Source organism: Desmodus rotundus, chromosome 3 (assembly GCF_022682495.2).
Source record: "Desmodus rotundus isolate HL8 chromosome 3, HLdesRot8A.1, whole genome shotgun sequence".
Taxonomy (NCBI): Eukaryota; Metazoa; Chordata; class Mammalia; order Chiroptera; family Phyllostomidae; genus Desmodus; species Desmodus rotundus.
In genome coordinates this window covers 84,391,403-84,408,175 of record NC_071389.1, presented here as the reverse complement: position 1 = coordinate 84,408,175, position 16,773 = coordinate 84,391,403, and the positions used below count along the sequence as shown (strand labels likewise).

Genomic DNA, 16,773 nt, shown 5'->3' with positions numbered 1-16,773 from the left:
CTTCCTTTATCAGAGTAGTTATGACACATATCATAACTATCTCTTCACTTTTTAAGGTGTACCACAGTGCACTTACCTAGCTTGTATTAATTAGGCCCTGACCTAATCAGCATTTATATTCATGTCTTGAATGTCATGTAGACATTCATGTAGAACAACACACTTATAAAAATTTGTGGAGGACAGGAAGTCAGAAATGATATCAAATACACTAATTATATATGCTTAGGTTCTCAATTATCTTCAGAACTTGAAACAATGAACCAAATTTAATATGACAAAACTTAATGTTAGTACATGTAAGGCCTTAAAATTAAGCTATAAAGGAGAAAAAATTGCATAAATAGATATGGCTAAATAGCAACATAATTTAGTAACTTGTAAGGGTCTGGAACGAATTGTAATCCATTACTAGTTAAAATGACATTGGAATGTATTTTTAAGGCTTTTGTTTTACTGGATGCTTTACTTAAATCAAGAATAAAATAAGAGTGGTCAAAACACTAATGGTGGCTTGACCAGAACTAATAGAAATATACTATTTCTTTTGACAGATGTAATGGTCTCATTGTTTTTCACTGGAAAAACCAGAACTACAATAATGTATTTAATTCTAGGGAAAACACTACAAGAGATAAATTTACAAAATGAAATGTATATTCCAAAATAGAATAATGCATAGAAGATACAGAAATCTTAAAGAATAGTTAAAGATACAAAGAATGTTTTACTTAGAGCACAGGTGGCAAACACAAGGCCCGTGGGCTGAATCCAGCCCTCCACCTTATTTTATTTGGACCAGCACCTTATTTCTACACAGTGGCAGTGCCAAGCTCCTTGTCTCTAGTTAAGGAGTAGTTACATTTATATAGCCCTAAAATTACATCTGGCCCTTTGAAGGCAACCGCAAGGCTGGTGTGGCCCCGGTGAAAATAAGTTTGACACTCCTGACTTAGAGGAACTATTACTTTAAGCCTAAAGAGTGACAGATGAAATGAATAAAACATATCCCATATTTATGCAGAAGTTAGAACAAGGTTCCATAGTTAGAAAAATTATGGAAAAACTGGTGTCAGTTCATGTTAAGAGGACTTTTCAAATAATTAGATTTGTTTAAACATTAACTATTTGCTTTCTGAGATGGTGGGTTCCCTGTTGAGATGGAGGCTAAAAGCCTACTTATTAGAGCTTTCATGGATGTATTTTTCATAGTATATAGCAGGTCGACCAGATGGTTTTACAAAGTACCTTTGTTCTCTAAAATTCTGTGAGGTTAAAACATCAGTATATTTTTCCTACTGGTGCTGAAAAATGAAGATCTGATTAAACTCATTTCTGAGGATATACGATTTTAGATTTTTTTAAAAGAAATATTACTAAAAGGCATGGTCCTAAAAAAGAAAACCAGATGAGTTGATTAATTAGGTCCTTTTTAAACTGGGACATTTATGATTATCCAGGTCTTTCTTTCCTTTTTTTTTAAATGAAAGTATAGTGGACATACGATATTATTATATTAGTTTCAGGCATACAACATAGTGATTTGACATTTACATATCTTACAAAATGATCATCACTATAAGTCTAACAACCATCTGTGAAAAGTCACTATAATATTAGTGACTATATTCCTGATGCTGTACATTACATCCTGTAACTTATTCTGTAACTGGAATTTTGTACCTTTTAACATTCTTCGCCTTTTCGCCCAACCCCTCACTTCCCTTCCCTCTGACAACCATCAGTTGTCCTCTGTGTCTGAGTCTGTTTCTTTTTTTTTATTTGTTTTTTAAATTTTACATATAAGTGAAATCTTACAGCATTTGTCTGTCTGTATGTCTTCTTTGGAGAATGTATTCTCGACCACTGCTCATTTTTTAATTAGATTGTTTTTTGATATTACACATATCTTCTTCCATAGGTTGTCTTTATATTTTGTTAATGTTTCCTTTGCCATGCAAAATCTTTTTAGTTTGATGGGGTCCCATTTGTTTATTTTTGCTTCTGTTGCCCTTGTTCAAGGACACATATCCTAAAAAATTATTGCTAGGACTGATGTCAATGAGTTGACTGCCTGTTTTCTTCTAGGAGTTGTGGCTTCAGGTTTTGCATTTAAGTGTTTAATTAATTTTGTGTTTATTTTCATGTATAGTGTAAGAAAGTGGTCCAGTTTCAATTTTTTTTTGCATTTAGCTCTCCAATTTTCCCAACATTACTTTTTGAAGAGATTGTCTTTTCCTCATTGTATATTCTTGCCTTCTTTGTCATAGATTACTTGATCATATAGCATGGGTTTATTTCTGGGCTCACTATTCTGTTTCATTGATCTATATGTTTGTTTTTTCACCAGTTTCATGCTCTTTTGGTTACTATAACTTTGTACTATAGTTTGCAATCAGGGAACATACTTTCAACCCACTCTTTTCTGGAGATTACTTTGACTATTTGGGATATTTTGTGGTTCCATGAAAATTTTACAATTATTTGTTCTGATCTGTGGGAAAAAAAGGTATTTTCATAGTAATTGAATTGAATCTGTAGACTGCTTTGGGTAGTATAGACATTTTATCAATATTAGTTCTTCACATCAGCGAGCATAGTATATCATTCCATTTATTTTTCTTCTTAAATTTCTTTTATCAATGTCTTATACTTTTCAGAGTTCAGTTCCTTCACCTTCTTGGTTAAACATTCTTTTTTTTGATGCAACTGTAAATGAGATTATTTTTTAAATGTTTCTTTCTGATTTTTTATTAATGTGTAGAAATTCAACAGGTTTCTGCATATTGATTTTGTGTTTTGCAAGTTTATAGAATTTATTTTATTAGTCATAAAAGTTCTTTGGAGGAATCTAGGATTTTCTATATGTAGTATCATGTCATTTTCAAATAGTGACAGTTTTACTTCTTTCTTTCTGCTTGAATGACTATTTCTTTTTCTTATCTGGTTACTATGGTTAGGGCATTCAATACTATATTAAATGAAAGTGGTGAGTGGTCATTCTTGTCTTGTTCTTTATCCTAGAGAAAAAGTTTTCAGGGTTTCAGCATTGAGTATGTTGTTGGCTGTGGGTTTGTTATATATGACCTTGATTATGTTAAGGTACATATTTCTTCTATCTCCATTTTGTTGAGAGCTTTTATTATAAATGAATGTTGAATTTGTCAAATTATTTTCTACATATATTGAGATGATCATATTTTTTTAATTTTGATTGATTGCAAACATTGAACCATCCTTGCATCTCTTGAATAAATCCCACTTGATTGTGCTGTATGATCTTTTTAATGTACTGTCAAATTCAGTTAGCCAATATTTTGTTGAGAATTTTTCCATTTCTGTTTATCAGGGATATTGACCTGTAATATTCTCTTCCTCCCTCCCTTCCTTCTTCTCTTTCTTCTTTCCCTCCTTCCTTCCTTCCTTTCTTCTCTCCCTCCTTCCTTCCTTCCTTTCTATAGCATCTTTGTCTGGTTTTGGTATCAGGGTGATGGTGGCTTTGCAGAGTGAGTTTGGAAGCATTCTTTCTCCAATTTTTGGAATACTTTGAGAAGGACAGGTATTAATTCTTTACACGTTTGATTTAATGCCACCTGAGAAGCTATCTGTTGTGAGCTTTTGTTTCTTATGCATTTTTTGATTACTGATTTGGTTTCTTTAGTAATTATTGGTCTATTCAGGTATCTGTTTCCTCCTGACTCAGTCTTGGAAGATTGCATATTGATAGGAATTTATCCATTTCTTCTAGATTGTACAATTTGTTGGTATATAATTTATCATAGTATTCTCTTATTATCCCTTGTACTTCTCTGGTGTCAGTTGTCATTTCTTCCCTTTCCTTTCTGATTTGTATTTTGGCCCTCTCACTTTTTTCTTGATGAGCCTGGCTAAAGGTTTATCACTTTTGTTTATTTTTTCACAGAACCTATTCTTAATTTCATTGATCTCCTATTGGTTTTTTTGTCTTTATTTCATTTGTCTCTGCTCTGATCTTTGCTATTTTCTTCCTTCTATATCTTTTTCTAGTTTTTATAGGTTATGGTTAGATTATATATTTGAGATTTTTCTTGTTTCCTAAGGTAGGCCTGTGTCACTATAAATTTCCCTCTTAGGACTGCTTTTGCTGTGTCCCATAGATTTTGGAAAGTTATGTTTTTGTTTTCATTTGTTTCAAGGTATTTTTTTATTTCCTCTTTGATTTCTTTGTTGACTCACTGGTTTTAGTAACATATTATTTAGCCTCCATGTATTTAGCTTTTTTTCCAGTTTTCTTCTTGTAATTGGTTTCTAGTTTCATGCCCTTGTGGTTATAAAAATGTTTGGTGTGATTTAAATCTCCTTAAATTTATTGCAACTTGGTTTGACTTGGTTTGTGGCCTAACATGTGATCTATACTGAAGAATGTTGCATGAACACTTGAAAAGTGTGTGTATTCTGCTGTTTTGTGATGGGATGGTCTGTATGTATCTATTACTTTAAGCTGGTCTAGTGTGTTGTTTAAGGCCAATGTTTCCTTGTAGATTTTCTGTCTGGATGACCTATCTATTGATGTCAGTGGTATGTTGAAGTCCCTAACTATTACTGTATTACTGTCAATCTCTTCCTTTATGTCTGTTAATATTTGCTTTATGTATTTACATGCCCCTATACTGGGTGCATAGATGTTTACAGGTGTTATATATCTGCTTTATCATTATGTAATGTTTTTTTTGTCTATTGTTACAGTCTTTGTTTTTAAGTCTTATTTTGTCTAATGTAAATATTGCTGCCCAAGCTTTCATTTCATTTTCATTTGCATTAAAAATCTTTTTTCCATCCCTTCATTTTCAGTCTGTGTCTTTACGTCCAAAATGAATATTTCATAAGCAGCCATTTTATGTCTTTTGATTGGAGAATCTAGTTTGTTGAAATTTTAAATAATTATTGCTAGGAATGTATTTATTGCCATCTTATTGTTTTCTGCTTGTCTTTGTAGTTCTTCTCTGTTTCTTTTTATTCCTTTGTTCCTTTCTCTTGTAAGCTGATGACTTTCTTTAATGTCATGTTTTGATCTCTTTTTCTCTATTCTTTGTGTGTCTATTACAGGTTTTTTGTTTATGGGTACCATGAGATTCATATATAACAAGTTATATATATAGCTGTCTATATTAAGTTCATAGTTGCTTTAGTTCAAATGCATTCTAAAAGCACTAACTTTTCTCACCCCACCCACATTTTATGTTTTTAGATCATATTTTCCATCTTTGTGAATGTGTATTTCTTAACTAATTATTGTAGATATAAATAATTTTACTACTTTTCTGTTGTAACCATTATATTAGCTTTATAAGTGATTGATCCACTACCTTTACACTTTGTGGCTTCCTGTACTAGTCAGATTTTTTTCCTTTCATATATTTTCTTCTAGTTTTGGCCTTTCTTTTCCACTTACAAAAGTCTCTTGAACATTTCTTGTATTGCCAGTTTAGTAGTGATGAACTCCTTTAGCTTTTGCTTGTCTGGAAAACTGTGCTTCAATTCTGAGTAATAACTTCACTGATTAGAGTATTCTTGTTTGTAGGTTTTACTTTGTAGGCTTTACACTTTAATCATTTTGAACATAATGGCTCTTCCTTCTAGCCTGCAAAATCTCTGCTGAAATATTAGCTAATAGTTTTATGGGAGTTTCTTTGAGCTGTAGTAGTTTTACTCTTGCTGTTTTTAAGATTCTCTCTTTGACGCTTTTGATTATTATGTGTCTGGGGTGAGTCTCTTTGGATTATCTTCTTTGGGACTCTATATGACTCTTGGATTGGGTTGTCTGTTTTCTCCACCAACTTTGGAAAGTTTCCAGCCACTATTTCTTCAAATAGGTGGGTTTTTTTGGGGTTTTTTTTTTTGTCCCTTTAAATCTCTTCTTCTTTGGGAATTTCTACAATGTGAATATTAGTATGCTTGATGTCCCATTAAACTATCCTCTTTTTTTTAATTTCTTTTTTCCTGTTCTGATTGGGTGACTATCCCTACCATATCTTCTGTATTGCTGATTTGTTCTTTTATATCATATAGTGCCTATTGATTCCTTCTGGAGTATTTTTTTAATTTTAGTTATTTATTGAATTTTTCAGTTCTAATTATATTTTCTGGGTTTCTCACTGTGTTCATTCATTCTTCTTCCAAATTTGGGGAGCATCCTTATGATTATTATCTTGAACTCTTTATCAGGTACACTACTTATCTCCATGTTTTTTAGTTCTTTTTCTGGGGTTTTGTCAGTTCTTGTTCTTTTGGAACATATTCCTCAATCTTCTCATTTTGCCTAACTCTCTATATTGTTTCTATGTATTTGACACATCAGCTTTTTCTCCTGGTTTTGAAAGAGTTTATATAAAATGAGTCCTGGGGGGTCCAGCTGTGTAATCCTTTCTGTTCTTCAGCGCCAGGTGCTCCCAGGTTGTTCCCTGTGTGGGTTGCATGTGCCTGTTGAGATTGCACTGCAGATGCTAAAGGTATGTTTGTAAGCAGATTGGTCCCCAGGCTGAGTGGCTGTAAGACCCTGCCACAATTGTTTCATATGCACTGGTAGACAGGATTGGTCTCCAGCCCACTTGTTGGTGAGGCCTGTGTATGACTATTGTGGGTACACTTGTGGGCAGGGCTGCTCCCTGGCCTAGCTGACTGTGAGGCCAGCTGCAATTTCTGTGGGTATGCTGGTATGCAGATAGAGTCCCAACATAACTGCAAGGCTCAGCTTCAACTGTTGTGGACATGTTGGTGTGAGAGGGCTAGCCCTGTGGAGTAAGAGTCACTTTGTAGGGACACTTGTCCTAGACAAAGCTGCCCACGAGGTGTGTCAGGTTGGGGCTGGGGCTGTTTTGGAGGGGTGCTGGTGCCAGCCAAGGCTACCCAACAGGTGTGGCAGGAGTGATGCTAGATGGAGTGGCAGATTGGGCCAGGTGCAATCTCAGGGGAACACCAGGGCAGGCTGAACAATATTAGCAAGGTTAACGGGGAGTGTTAGAAATGGTGCCTGCCAGCTCTAGGCCAGCTAGGAGTTTAAAGAATAAATGATATTTGCCAGTGCCTTTGTCCCCAGAGAAAGCTTAAACAGATTCCTGCCCCTCCAGCACTTGCTATAAAATTAGTCAATGTATCACCTTTATGCGCGACCCAGGAGTTTTTCAAACTGCTGCCTCAGTCCTAGAACTCCAAGAGGGTAAGTTTGTGCACAAGTGTTTTAAGAGCAGAGTCTTGGTTTCTTAGAGCCCTTCAGCTTTCCTGGATATAAGCCCTGCTGATTTTCATAGCCAGCTGTTATGGGGTCTTATCTTCCTGGTTTAAGTTCACCTGGGCTGGGGAACTCAATGTGAGGCTCAGATCCATCACTCCTCAGGAGGCACTTCCATGGTGGTGAAATACCTCCAACTTGCAGGAAGCCACACTAAGGGTGTGGTTCCTACCTAGACCCTCCTTCCTGTTTTAATGTGGCATTTCTCTAAATTCTTAGTTGTAGAAAAATCTATTCTACTAGTCATCAGGTCATTCTCAAAGATATTTGTTCTACATGTAGTTGTAGTCTTGATGTATCTATGGGAGTATGAGGGCTCAAGATTCTCCTACCCCATGATCTTGACCCCTACTCTTCAGCCTTTCTGAAACTGGGTTAACACTGGGAATTATGACTTTAATAAGGCCAGAAAACTTAGGGGAAAGGCAGCTTGGAAAAGAAAGGTGCAGAGAATTACACATCTTTATCCTAACCATAATGGAAGGAAAGTGTCCTTTGGGGACCATGTACTATGACGGGGTTCTGAGATAAGGTAAAAATAAAACTGCATCTTGCACTTCTGTTCGCTGTAATGTTGCGGTCAGACTAGCCCATTGAACACCATGTAAAATATAAATTGGCTCCATCAGAGCTCATATGCAGTGAGCCACAAGCAAGCCTACAACTTCACTATGTGCCAGGCATAGTGCCAGGCACATTGCATCACTATGGCATTGAATCTTCACAGACATTCTCTGGATATTAGTATCCCCATTTTAAACTTGAGCAAAGTTCAGCTTCTGAGAGGCAATGTTTCTTATCTAAGTAATTATGACACTAGAGATTCAAAATCAGGATTACCTGAATTTTATTAATTCGGAGTGGTTCAAGAACTCCTAGACTTTCAAACTGGAGAGTATCTTAATGAGCCCACATTCTTCCCAATGAGAATAAGATGAGACAGGAGAAAGTCAGGCACTTTACATAGATTTCTGTGTAAAAGTAAAGGAAGTCATTGGAGTCTTGCAAAGTGATGCCCAACACAAGCTCAGCAGATGTGCATTCCGTGTTCACAGCTGTGAGGGCAAACCATGCAGCAGGCCGCATCAGGGAAAGGGAAGGAAGGCCAGCATGTCCCCCGCCCAGGCTTCTCTCCCTAGTGTCCCATTAAAACTACAAATGCATGGACAGAAATCTGTCTCTGGACTAGATTTTCTAAACTACAGTGCAAATGGGTAGTTAGAGTTAGCTTCACATTCAGTGCTCATTTGCAGAGGGAATGGGAAAATGGCAGGAGGATATATAACCTTTATCCAGCAATATCATGTCTCAGATAAATGTATTACTGACAGTTAAACTCTCAACACTAAAAAATCTGTAGGTTTTGGCAACAGACCAGCATTTGACTTCCAGACTGGTTGATTAGTAGCTAGGGAAATATGAGGCTTGTTTCTGCATGTGCAAAGTAGAAGCAATTATACTTATCTCCTAGAAATGTTAGTGTCTTTTCTCCACAACTGTTCCCTCTCTTTTCTGCCTTTGAGGGACAGGATCTACTTTTAGAATTACAAAAGGAAGGGTATTTGACCCTTCTTGAAGTAAGAAGACAATTTTGAGTCAATGGTCAACTTTGTCCTTAGGACATTCTTTGTGGTTTTGTCAGATTTGATTGTTTCCCCTTTTAAAGATAAGAAAATGGAAGTGGCTATTTCTTGCTTGTCTCTAGTTAGTGACACAGTGTGGCCATCATTACCATGAGAAGGACCTGACATAAGGAAAACCAGGGAATGTGAAGACTTCAACTTCGGTCTCAGTTTCTCTGTATCTAGACTTGTACACGGGGCATTATCAACACTGCTTCATCTAATAAGATCAGAGTGGGGAAGAACTTTTTTAAAAATCTTCTTTGAAAGAAAAAATGTCACAAGACACTGACTCCCAAACCTCCCAGTCTGTATAGAGTTTTATCCAATAGACCTTCCTGCTTCAGGAAAAATGATCTTGTTCTTTGAGTTTACATTTAAACAAAGTTACTAAGTGGTTTCCCTTGATTGTTTTCCTTGTGCATAGACTACCTTCATGTCAAGAGTATTCACCTATTCAAGGAGAGATGGGACAGCAACAAACTGGATCACCACACTGACAAGTATGATAACAACAAACTCATTGTACGTAGAGGGCAGTCTTTCTACATCCAGATTGACTTCAATCGTCCATACGACCCCAGAAGAGATCTCTTCAGGGTGGAATATGTCATTGGTAAGTGCCATGTGTGAGCCCAAGTCACGACAGTCCATCTACATCATCATGTCATGTTAGTCATGGCACCATAGTCACAAAATAGAGAGTGGTTACAGGTTCAGTTGCATTATTTTCTAGAATCATACTTTCACAGCTGGCTGAAGCTGAAATGGCATTCAGCCCCTGACAACCCTGTTCTTGAAGATGGGTCTGTATAAGGCCAAACATCAATAAGTCTGGCCTACCCAGGCAAAACTCTGGTATAAGTAAGAGTGAGTGCAGTTGGCACAAATATTAGTTATTTTTCTCCAAATGGTTTTAGTATCCTACACTTGTGACTTTTAATTTCTTCCTCTGCCTTCATGCTTTAATTCGTCTCAGGTGAAATATTTGCAAATCTTACTCTGCAATATCCATTTAAGCATTTCCAAAAAGTTTGTTCTATTTTAACATAGTAACATGGAATGGTCCTTGAAAAATGGATGGTCAAATAAAGTTCACAAAACACTTTGTACCCTATTCTCCTCTTGTAAGTTGACAATGCTCATTAACTTCAATGGTTCTGGGAAGTACCATTTAACTTTGGTCTAGTGTTTCTCAAACTACTTTGATCATGGAACCCTTTATTAAATTGTAGCTATTAGTATTCGACACATTTGATAAATATTTTTCTAGAAATTTAAAAAAGTAGCAAATAAACACATGCACCCAAAAGCAGAGATGGCTCAATATCAGGACATCTGTCTATATAACCCTATACATAAATAAATTAAAAGACAAATCAGGCAATCAAATCAAAGTCACTAAAAAAAATGACTAAATTCAACAACTGTTTTTAAGAAAATCTTTAAATAAAACAAAATAGAAGAACTCTCCTCAATTATACTAAAGATTATTTACCCCAAACCAACAACTTTTGGTATCCTTAGTCACAAAAATTTAATAATTTTAATTAATAATCAGAAATTAAAGATGTCTGCTATCACCATTCTTTATTTTTTAAAAAGTATTGCTTTAAAGGTTTTATCAAGTAAACAATTTAAAAGAAATATATACTATAAACAAAATACATACTATGAACACTAAAAAATGAGATAAAAATTATACTTTATTAATGCAATCATTATGTATCCAGAAAACCCAACAGATTAGAGGGAGAAAAGCACAGTATTAATAAAACTTTGTAAGATGGCTAGATAGAAGTCAGTAGCTTTTCACTCCTCTACCACTAAGAATGAAGAAATAAAAAGAATATATTCAATATATAAAAGTAAGTAAAACTATGAAATGTAGAAAGAAGTTTTATAAAACAAGACAAAACCTATATAAACCAGATATAAAATCCCAACAAAAGACATGTAAAAGGCATGAGAAACCAATAAAAAACAAATATGTTCTGAAGTCTCAATGTATTTTTAAAAATGGTCTCCCAAGACTAAAGTGTATATTTAATTGATTTTACATTAGAATCCCAATGGAGGTTTTATTATTTTTTTGACTGGATAAAATAAGTTGCTTTGAAAGAATAATTACCTGATAATAACCAAGAAAATTACACAAACAAATCATAAAGCATTTTCTGTTTTTAATATATTTATTGATTATGCTATTACAGTTGTCCCATTTCCCCCCCTCACTCCACTCCATCCTGCCCACCCCCTCCCTCCCACATTCCCCCCTATAGTTAATGTCCATGGGTCATACTTATAAGTTCTTTGGCTTCTACCTTTCCTATACTATTCTTACCCTCCCACTGTCTACTTTCTACCTACCATTTATGCTACTTATTCTCTGTACCTTTCCCCCCTCTTTCCCCCACCCACTCCCCTGTTGATAACCCTCCATGTGATCTCCATTTCTGTGGTTCTGTTCTTGTTCTAGTTGTTTGCTTAGTTTGTTTTTGTTTTTGTCTTGGGTGTGGTTGTTAATAACTGTGAGTTTGCTGTCATTTTTACTGTTCATATTTTTATCCTCTTTTTCTTAGATAAATCCCTTTAACATTTCATATAATAAGGGCTTGGTGATGATGAACTCCTTTAACTTGACCTTATCTGAGAAGCACTTTATCTGCCCTTCCATTCTAAATGGTAGCTTTGTTGGATAGAGCAATCTTGGATGTAGGTCCTTGCCTTTCATGACTTTGAATGCTTCTTGCCAACCCCTTCTTGCCTGTAAGGTCTCTTTGGAGAAATCAGCTGACAGTCTTATGGAAAGTCCTTTGTAGGTAATTTTCTCCTTTTCTCTTGTTGCTTCTAAGATTCTCTCCTTCTGATTAATCCTGGGTAATGCAATTATGATGTGCCTTGGTGTGTTCCTCCTTGGGTCCAGCTTCTTTGGGACTCTCTGAGCTTCCTGGACTTCCTGGAAGTCTATTTCCTTTGCCATCTTGGGGAAGTTCTCCTTCATTATTTGTTCAAATAAGTTCTCAATTTTTTGCTCTTCCTCTTCTCCTTCTGGCACCCCTATAATTTGGATGTTGGAACGTTTCAAGATGTCCTGGAGGTTCCTAAGCCTCTCCTCATTTTTTTGAAGTCTTGTGTCTTCATTCTTTTCTGATTGGATGTTTGTTTCTTCCTTCTGGTCCACACCATTGATTTGAGTCCCAGTTTCCTTTGCATCACTATTGGTTCCCTGTACATTTTCTTTTGTTTCTCTTAGCATAGCCTTCATTTTTTTCATCTAATTTGCGACGAAATTCAACCAGTTCTGTGAGCATCTTGATAATCAGTGTTTTGAACTGTGCATCTGATAGGTTGGCTACTTCTTCGTGGCTTAGTTGTATTTTTTGTGGAGCTTTGATTTGTTCTTTCATTTGGGCCATTTATTTTTTTTTGTCTTGGCGCACCTGTTACATAAAGGGGCGGAGCCTTAGGTGTTCACCAGGGCGGGGTAACGCTGGTCGCTGTGCCATGATGCTGTACGTGGGGGAGGGGCCGAGAGGGAGCAATGGCGCCCGCCTCACTCTCCACTGGATTGCAGTCTTTCACTCTGCTACCCCAATCAAACTGGGCCCCTCTGGTACTGGTTCCCGAGTGGGTGGGCTTGTGCACACCTTAGGCCCCTGTGGGTCTCTCCAACGACCTCTCCTATGAGGCTGGGAGTCTCTCCTGCTGCCACCCCAACCCCCACGGGCATTTTCAATCAGAGGTTTGAGGCTTTATTTCCCCTCGCTGGAGCCCTGGGTTACGCGATCTGCTTTGCTCCCCACCGTTTGTCCGTCTTATCTGTGCGCGAATGTGGGGCCGTGGGGTGCTACCCGCCACTCTGCCTGCCCCGTTCTCCACCACTCTGAGTCCAGCCCTCTGGGTTTATCTGCACGAATGTGGGGTTGCAGGGTCTGCTAGTGGTCAGACTGCCTGCCCCTTTGTCCCACACTCCGCCAGTCTCGGTCCCGCCACGGCAACGCGAGTCCTCTCCGCCCCCACGCCTGTCTCTGCCCCTCCTACCAGTTTGGATGAATGTTTATTTTTTATTTCCTTGGTGTGGGACTTCCTTGCCATTCGATTTTCTGTCAGTTCTGGTTGTGCAAGGAGGCACAGTGTGTCTACCTACGCCGCCATCTTGGTTCTCTCATAAAGCATTTTCTATCAGAAGCAGCTTTAAGAATATACAATAAAAATTATTTAGTAAAACAGAGAATCCAGAAATAGGCCTCAGTATATAAGAGTACCTAATATAGTTGTTTGTTTAATGGAATAAGCAAGGTATGTGAATTTTTTGCATTTTGATATTTTAGTATACATATGAATATATATAACATATAATATATATGTGTATGTATTTGTTATATATGTACCCTAATGACAGAAATGACCATACATATGACCAAAGGACCAAAAATACCACAAATTAGGTTAACTGACAGAAGAGATATGGAAAAATATTTAAAACATAAATTGAGATAAAGGGTTAACAGAGAAAGCAAAAAAAGCTCTCACAAATCAGCAATATAAAGACAAAGCATAGAAAAATATGTAAAGGATATAGAGACATTTCACAAAAGAAATAATTCAAATGGACTACAATCATATGAAAATGTACTCAAATTCACTTGTATGTTTGAAAAACAAATCAAAGTAATATCTATGAGACTGGCAAAAATTTAGAAAAGATTGTAATGTCTGCTGGCGTGTATATAGAGAAAAACATACATTACTGATACAAATGTACAATCTTACAATCCTTTTAGAAAGCAATTACTGTGTCTATTAATATTATAAAGTATATGCCCTTGACCCAGCAATTCTAGTCTGAGGAACCTCTATTGAACATACTGAAAACCCAGTTTATAAAGGTGGGTATTTTTTTACTGCAGCATTGTTTACAGGGACAAAAAACCCTAAAAATAAATGTTCCTCAATAGTTAAATGGTTAAAATATTGTGATATATTCACATAATGAGTTGTTATTTTTTAAAAAGAACAAATTAAATCTATGCCAGAGGGTTTCAAGAGGGTAGTGAGAAAACAAAATACAGAAGAGTGAACACAACATCTACTACATATGTGTGTAGCTGTATATGTGAATAAGATCTGTATAGTATTGAGTGCAGAAAAGAATATGAAGCACATAAGTGCTGGCATGGGTTCCTGGTGGGAGTGTGGCCAAAATATTAGAAGCAAAAGGAAGGGAAACCAAGCAAGAAAGGGAGGGGGGAAAGCAAGAATGATATGACTATATGAAAGTATCTATGTAAAATCATTGCTCTATGTGGGAGTATATGTAAGGAAATTAAAAATATTTCAATTAAAACTAAAAATACTTTCTTAGAAAAAAATCTGCAACCCTTTACTACTTGAGTAATATTGTTTGTGCTTATTTGCACTTACAGTGCAAATTTGTATATTATTATTGGAAAATTGATTGAAGCCAGAGTAGAAGTGGAGGGACTAGAGAAGAGACACCTGAGTCAGAATAAACAGCATCTGTGTGATGCTTGGTTTCCCCTTGGGTCCTACACAGAATTGTCTGCCATCCCAGTTGTGGGGTAAGAGAGGGGAAAACTAAATTACTGTTCCTGCATTAGGGAAAATGAAAGAACCACAACTGAATTACATTTAGAGAACAGACTATTATTGTTAATACCGTTTGATAATGGCTACTTAATTTGGAAAAGGAATCCACAGCTAGTATTTTTAACAATATTTTAAAATACAGTGAAAGTTTATTTTTATTCCATTCCCTAAGATTATTCACCTTTCTCTTTTGTGTGTTTATGCACATGCTTGTTGGACCAGATTTCATTACAATGCCCTTGACACATAATGGAAAGATCAGTTCATGTAGTTCTGTCCACAGTTTTGCTCCAACTTCACAGTATTTTTTTATCTCTGCTTTTAGCCAAATAGTTATAGCAATGAGAACAGGGTAGGGAAACTTTGCTCCTGAATAGGACTTGTCTGAGGTCTAAGACCTTCTTCTACTGACCATTCAGAAAATAATTTTAAAAATGGAAGTCTTAACAAGAATGATAAGATGGGTTCTCTGGAAATGAATGCTGAAAGGCAATTTGTGTGGAAAAGGTTTATTGCGGAGTGCTCTCAAGGTCAGAATCTGTGAAGGAGTAAAGGAGTTAGGGTTGGCCAGAGGGAGGAGTTGAACTACTACCAACAAAGGCCTCCTTGGATCCCATCATGAGTTCTGGGCCTGGATTGGATCTTCAGAGTTGTCCAGCCTTGGGGCAAGGATGAGGCCTCTATACTCCAGCACATGCCAGACTTTGGCTCCTTACTACCTTCAAGGAGAGGGTAATTACTGCAGTTGACTCTCTATGGCTGAGGGAAAACCCCTGGAAGCAGCTCAGTGAGAGCTCTGTGTCCATCAACACGCTCAGCATCAGGGACATTGATGCTCCCTTCCTGAATGGGGGAGGTCTGTGCACTGTACCATGGCATCCGCTGCAGTGAGCATCTGAAGTCCTCCTTTTTACAAAGTGAAAAGGTTCAGGGAGGGAAGCATAGCAAATTTGCCTTTGAGATAAAAATTTATATACCTTAAAAACCAACATGTATTTAAAACCCTTCTGAGAGACTACAAAGTGTACTTTCAGAGTTAAGCTGTATTCCAGCATGTATGGCCTATAGCAAACCTTATTACAGTAAGTCCTCACTTAATGTCATCTATAGGTTCTTGGAAATTGCCACTTTAAGCAAAATGACATAGAATGAAACCAATTTTACCATAGGCTAATTGATATAAACAAGAGTTAAGTTCCTACAGCATATTTCTAGTCACAAAAAAATCACTAAACTTCTAAATAAAGACCCTAAGCACTTCCAATATTACACTGAATTAAGTGTAAGCTATTTATACATTTAAGAAGGATGAGTAAAACAAGTAAGATGATTATTTTCCAACCCACTGATTCAGGTTCAGGGTCGTGGGTATCCAGAGCCTCTCCTCGCAGCTCAGGCATGAGGTTGGACCCACCCCAGACAGGACTTCCTTCCATCATCACAGGGCCACTCACACATACTCCCACACTCACTCAGAGTGTAGACACACTTGTGTTCACCTCACTTGTAGTCTCTGGGATGTGGGAGGAAACTGGAATCCCTGGAGAAAACCTGTGCAGACAAGGGAGACCGTGCAGTCCACAGACAGTGGCCCTGGCCAAGAATCAATTTTTTTCTCTTTAATGACATAACAAAACGATGTTGAATGAAATGTTTTTACTTGAGTGCTTGCTGTAAACTTGAGGACTTTATTTCCAAACTTATTGTAGAAACATGAAAAGGAAAATGACAAAAGTCCACATTCTACTATTTAATGTATGAGAAATCAAGCACATTTCTAATGGGCCTTAAAGGACCGGTGATGGTCCACTCATTTGCTGATGGGCACTTAGGTTGCTTCCAGTACTTGGCTATTGTAAATTGTGCTGCTATGAACATTGGGGTGAATAGGTTCTTTTGGATTGGTGTTTCAGGATCAAAAAACTATGGTACATTTACACAATGGAATTCTACGCAGCAGAGAGAAAGGAGGAGCTTATACCCTTTGCAATGGCATGGGTGGAACTGGAGAGCATTATGCTAAGTGAAATAAGCCAGGCGGTGAGGGACAAATACCATATGATCTCACCTTTAACTGGAACATAATCAACAAAAGAAAAAAGCAAACAAAATATAAGCAAAGACATTGAAATTAAGAACAATCTAACAATAGCCACAGGGGAGTGGGGAGGGGATAGTGGGGAGAGGAGTCTACAGGAGCTACTATAAAGGACACAAGGACAAAATCAAGGGGGAGGGTGAAGGTTGGGGAGGGAGGTGGGTTTGACTGGG

At 37.0% G+C, this 16,773-nt stretch overlaps 1 protein-coding gene across 1 annotated transcript in view; it reads left to right on the top strand.

Annotated features, from left to right (window-relative positions):
* F13A1 (coagulation factor XIII A chain) overlaps positions 1-16,773 on the top strand; it is a 196,191-nt gene that overhangs the window by 11,915 nt on the left and 167,503 nt on the right. The window contains exon 3 of the mRNA XM_024552286.3: positions 9,317-9,505. Coding sequence (XP_024408054.2) covers positions 9,317-9,505 — 189 coding nt within the window. The remainder of the gene's footprint in view (positions 1-9,316; positions 9,506-16,773) is intronic.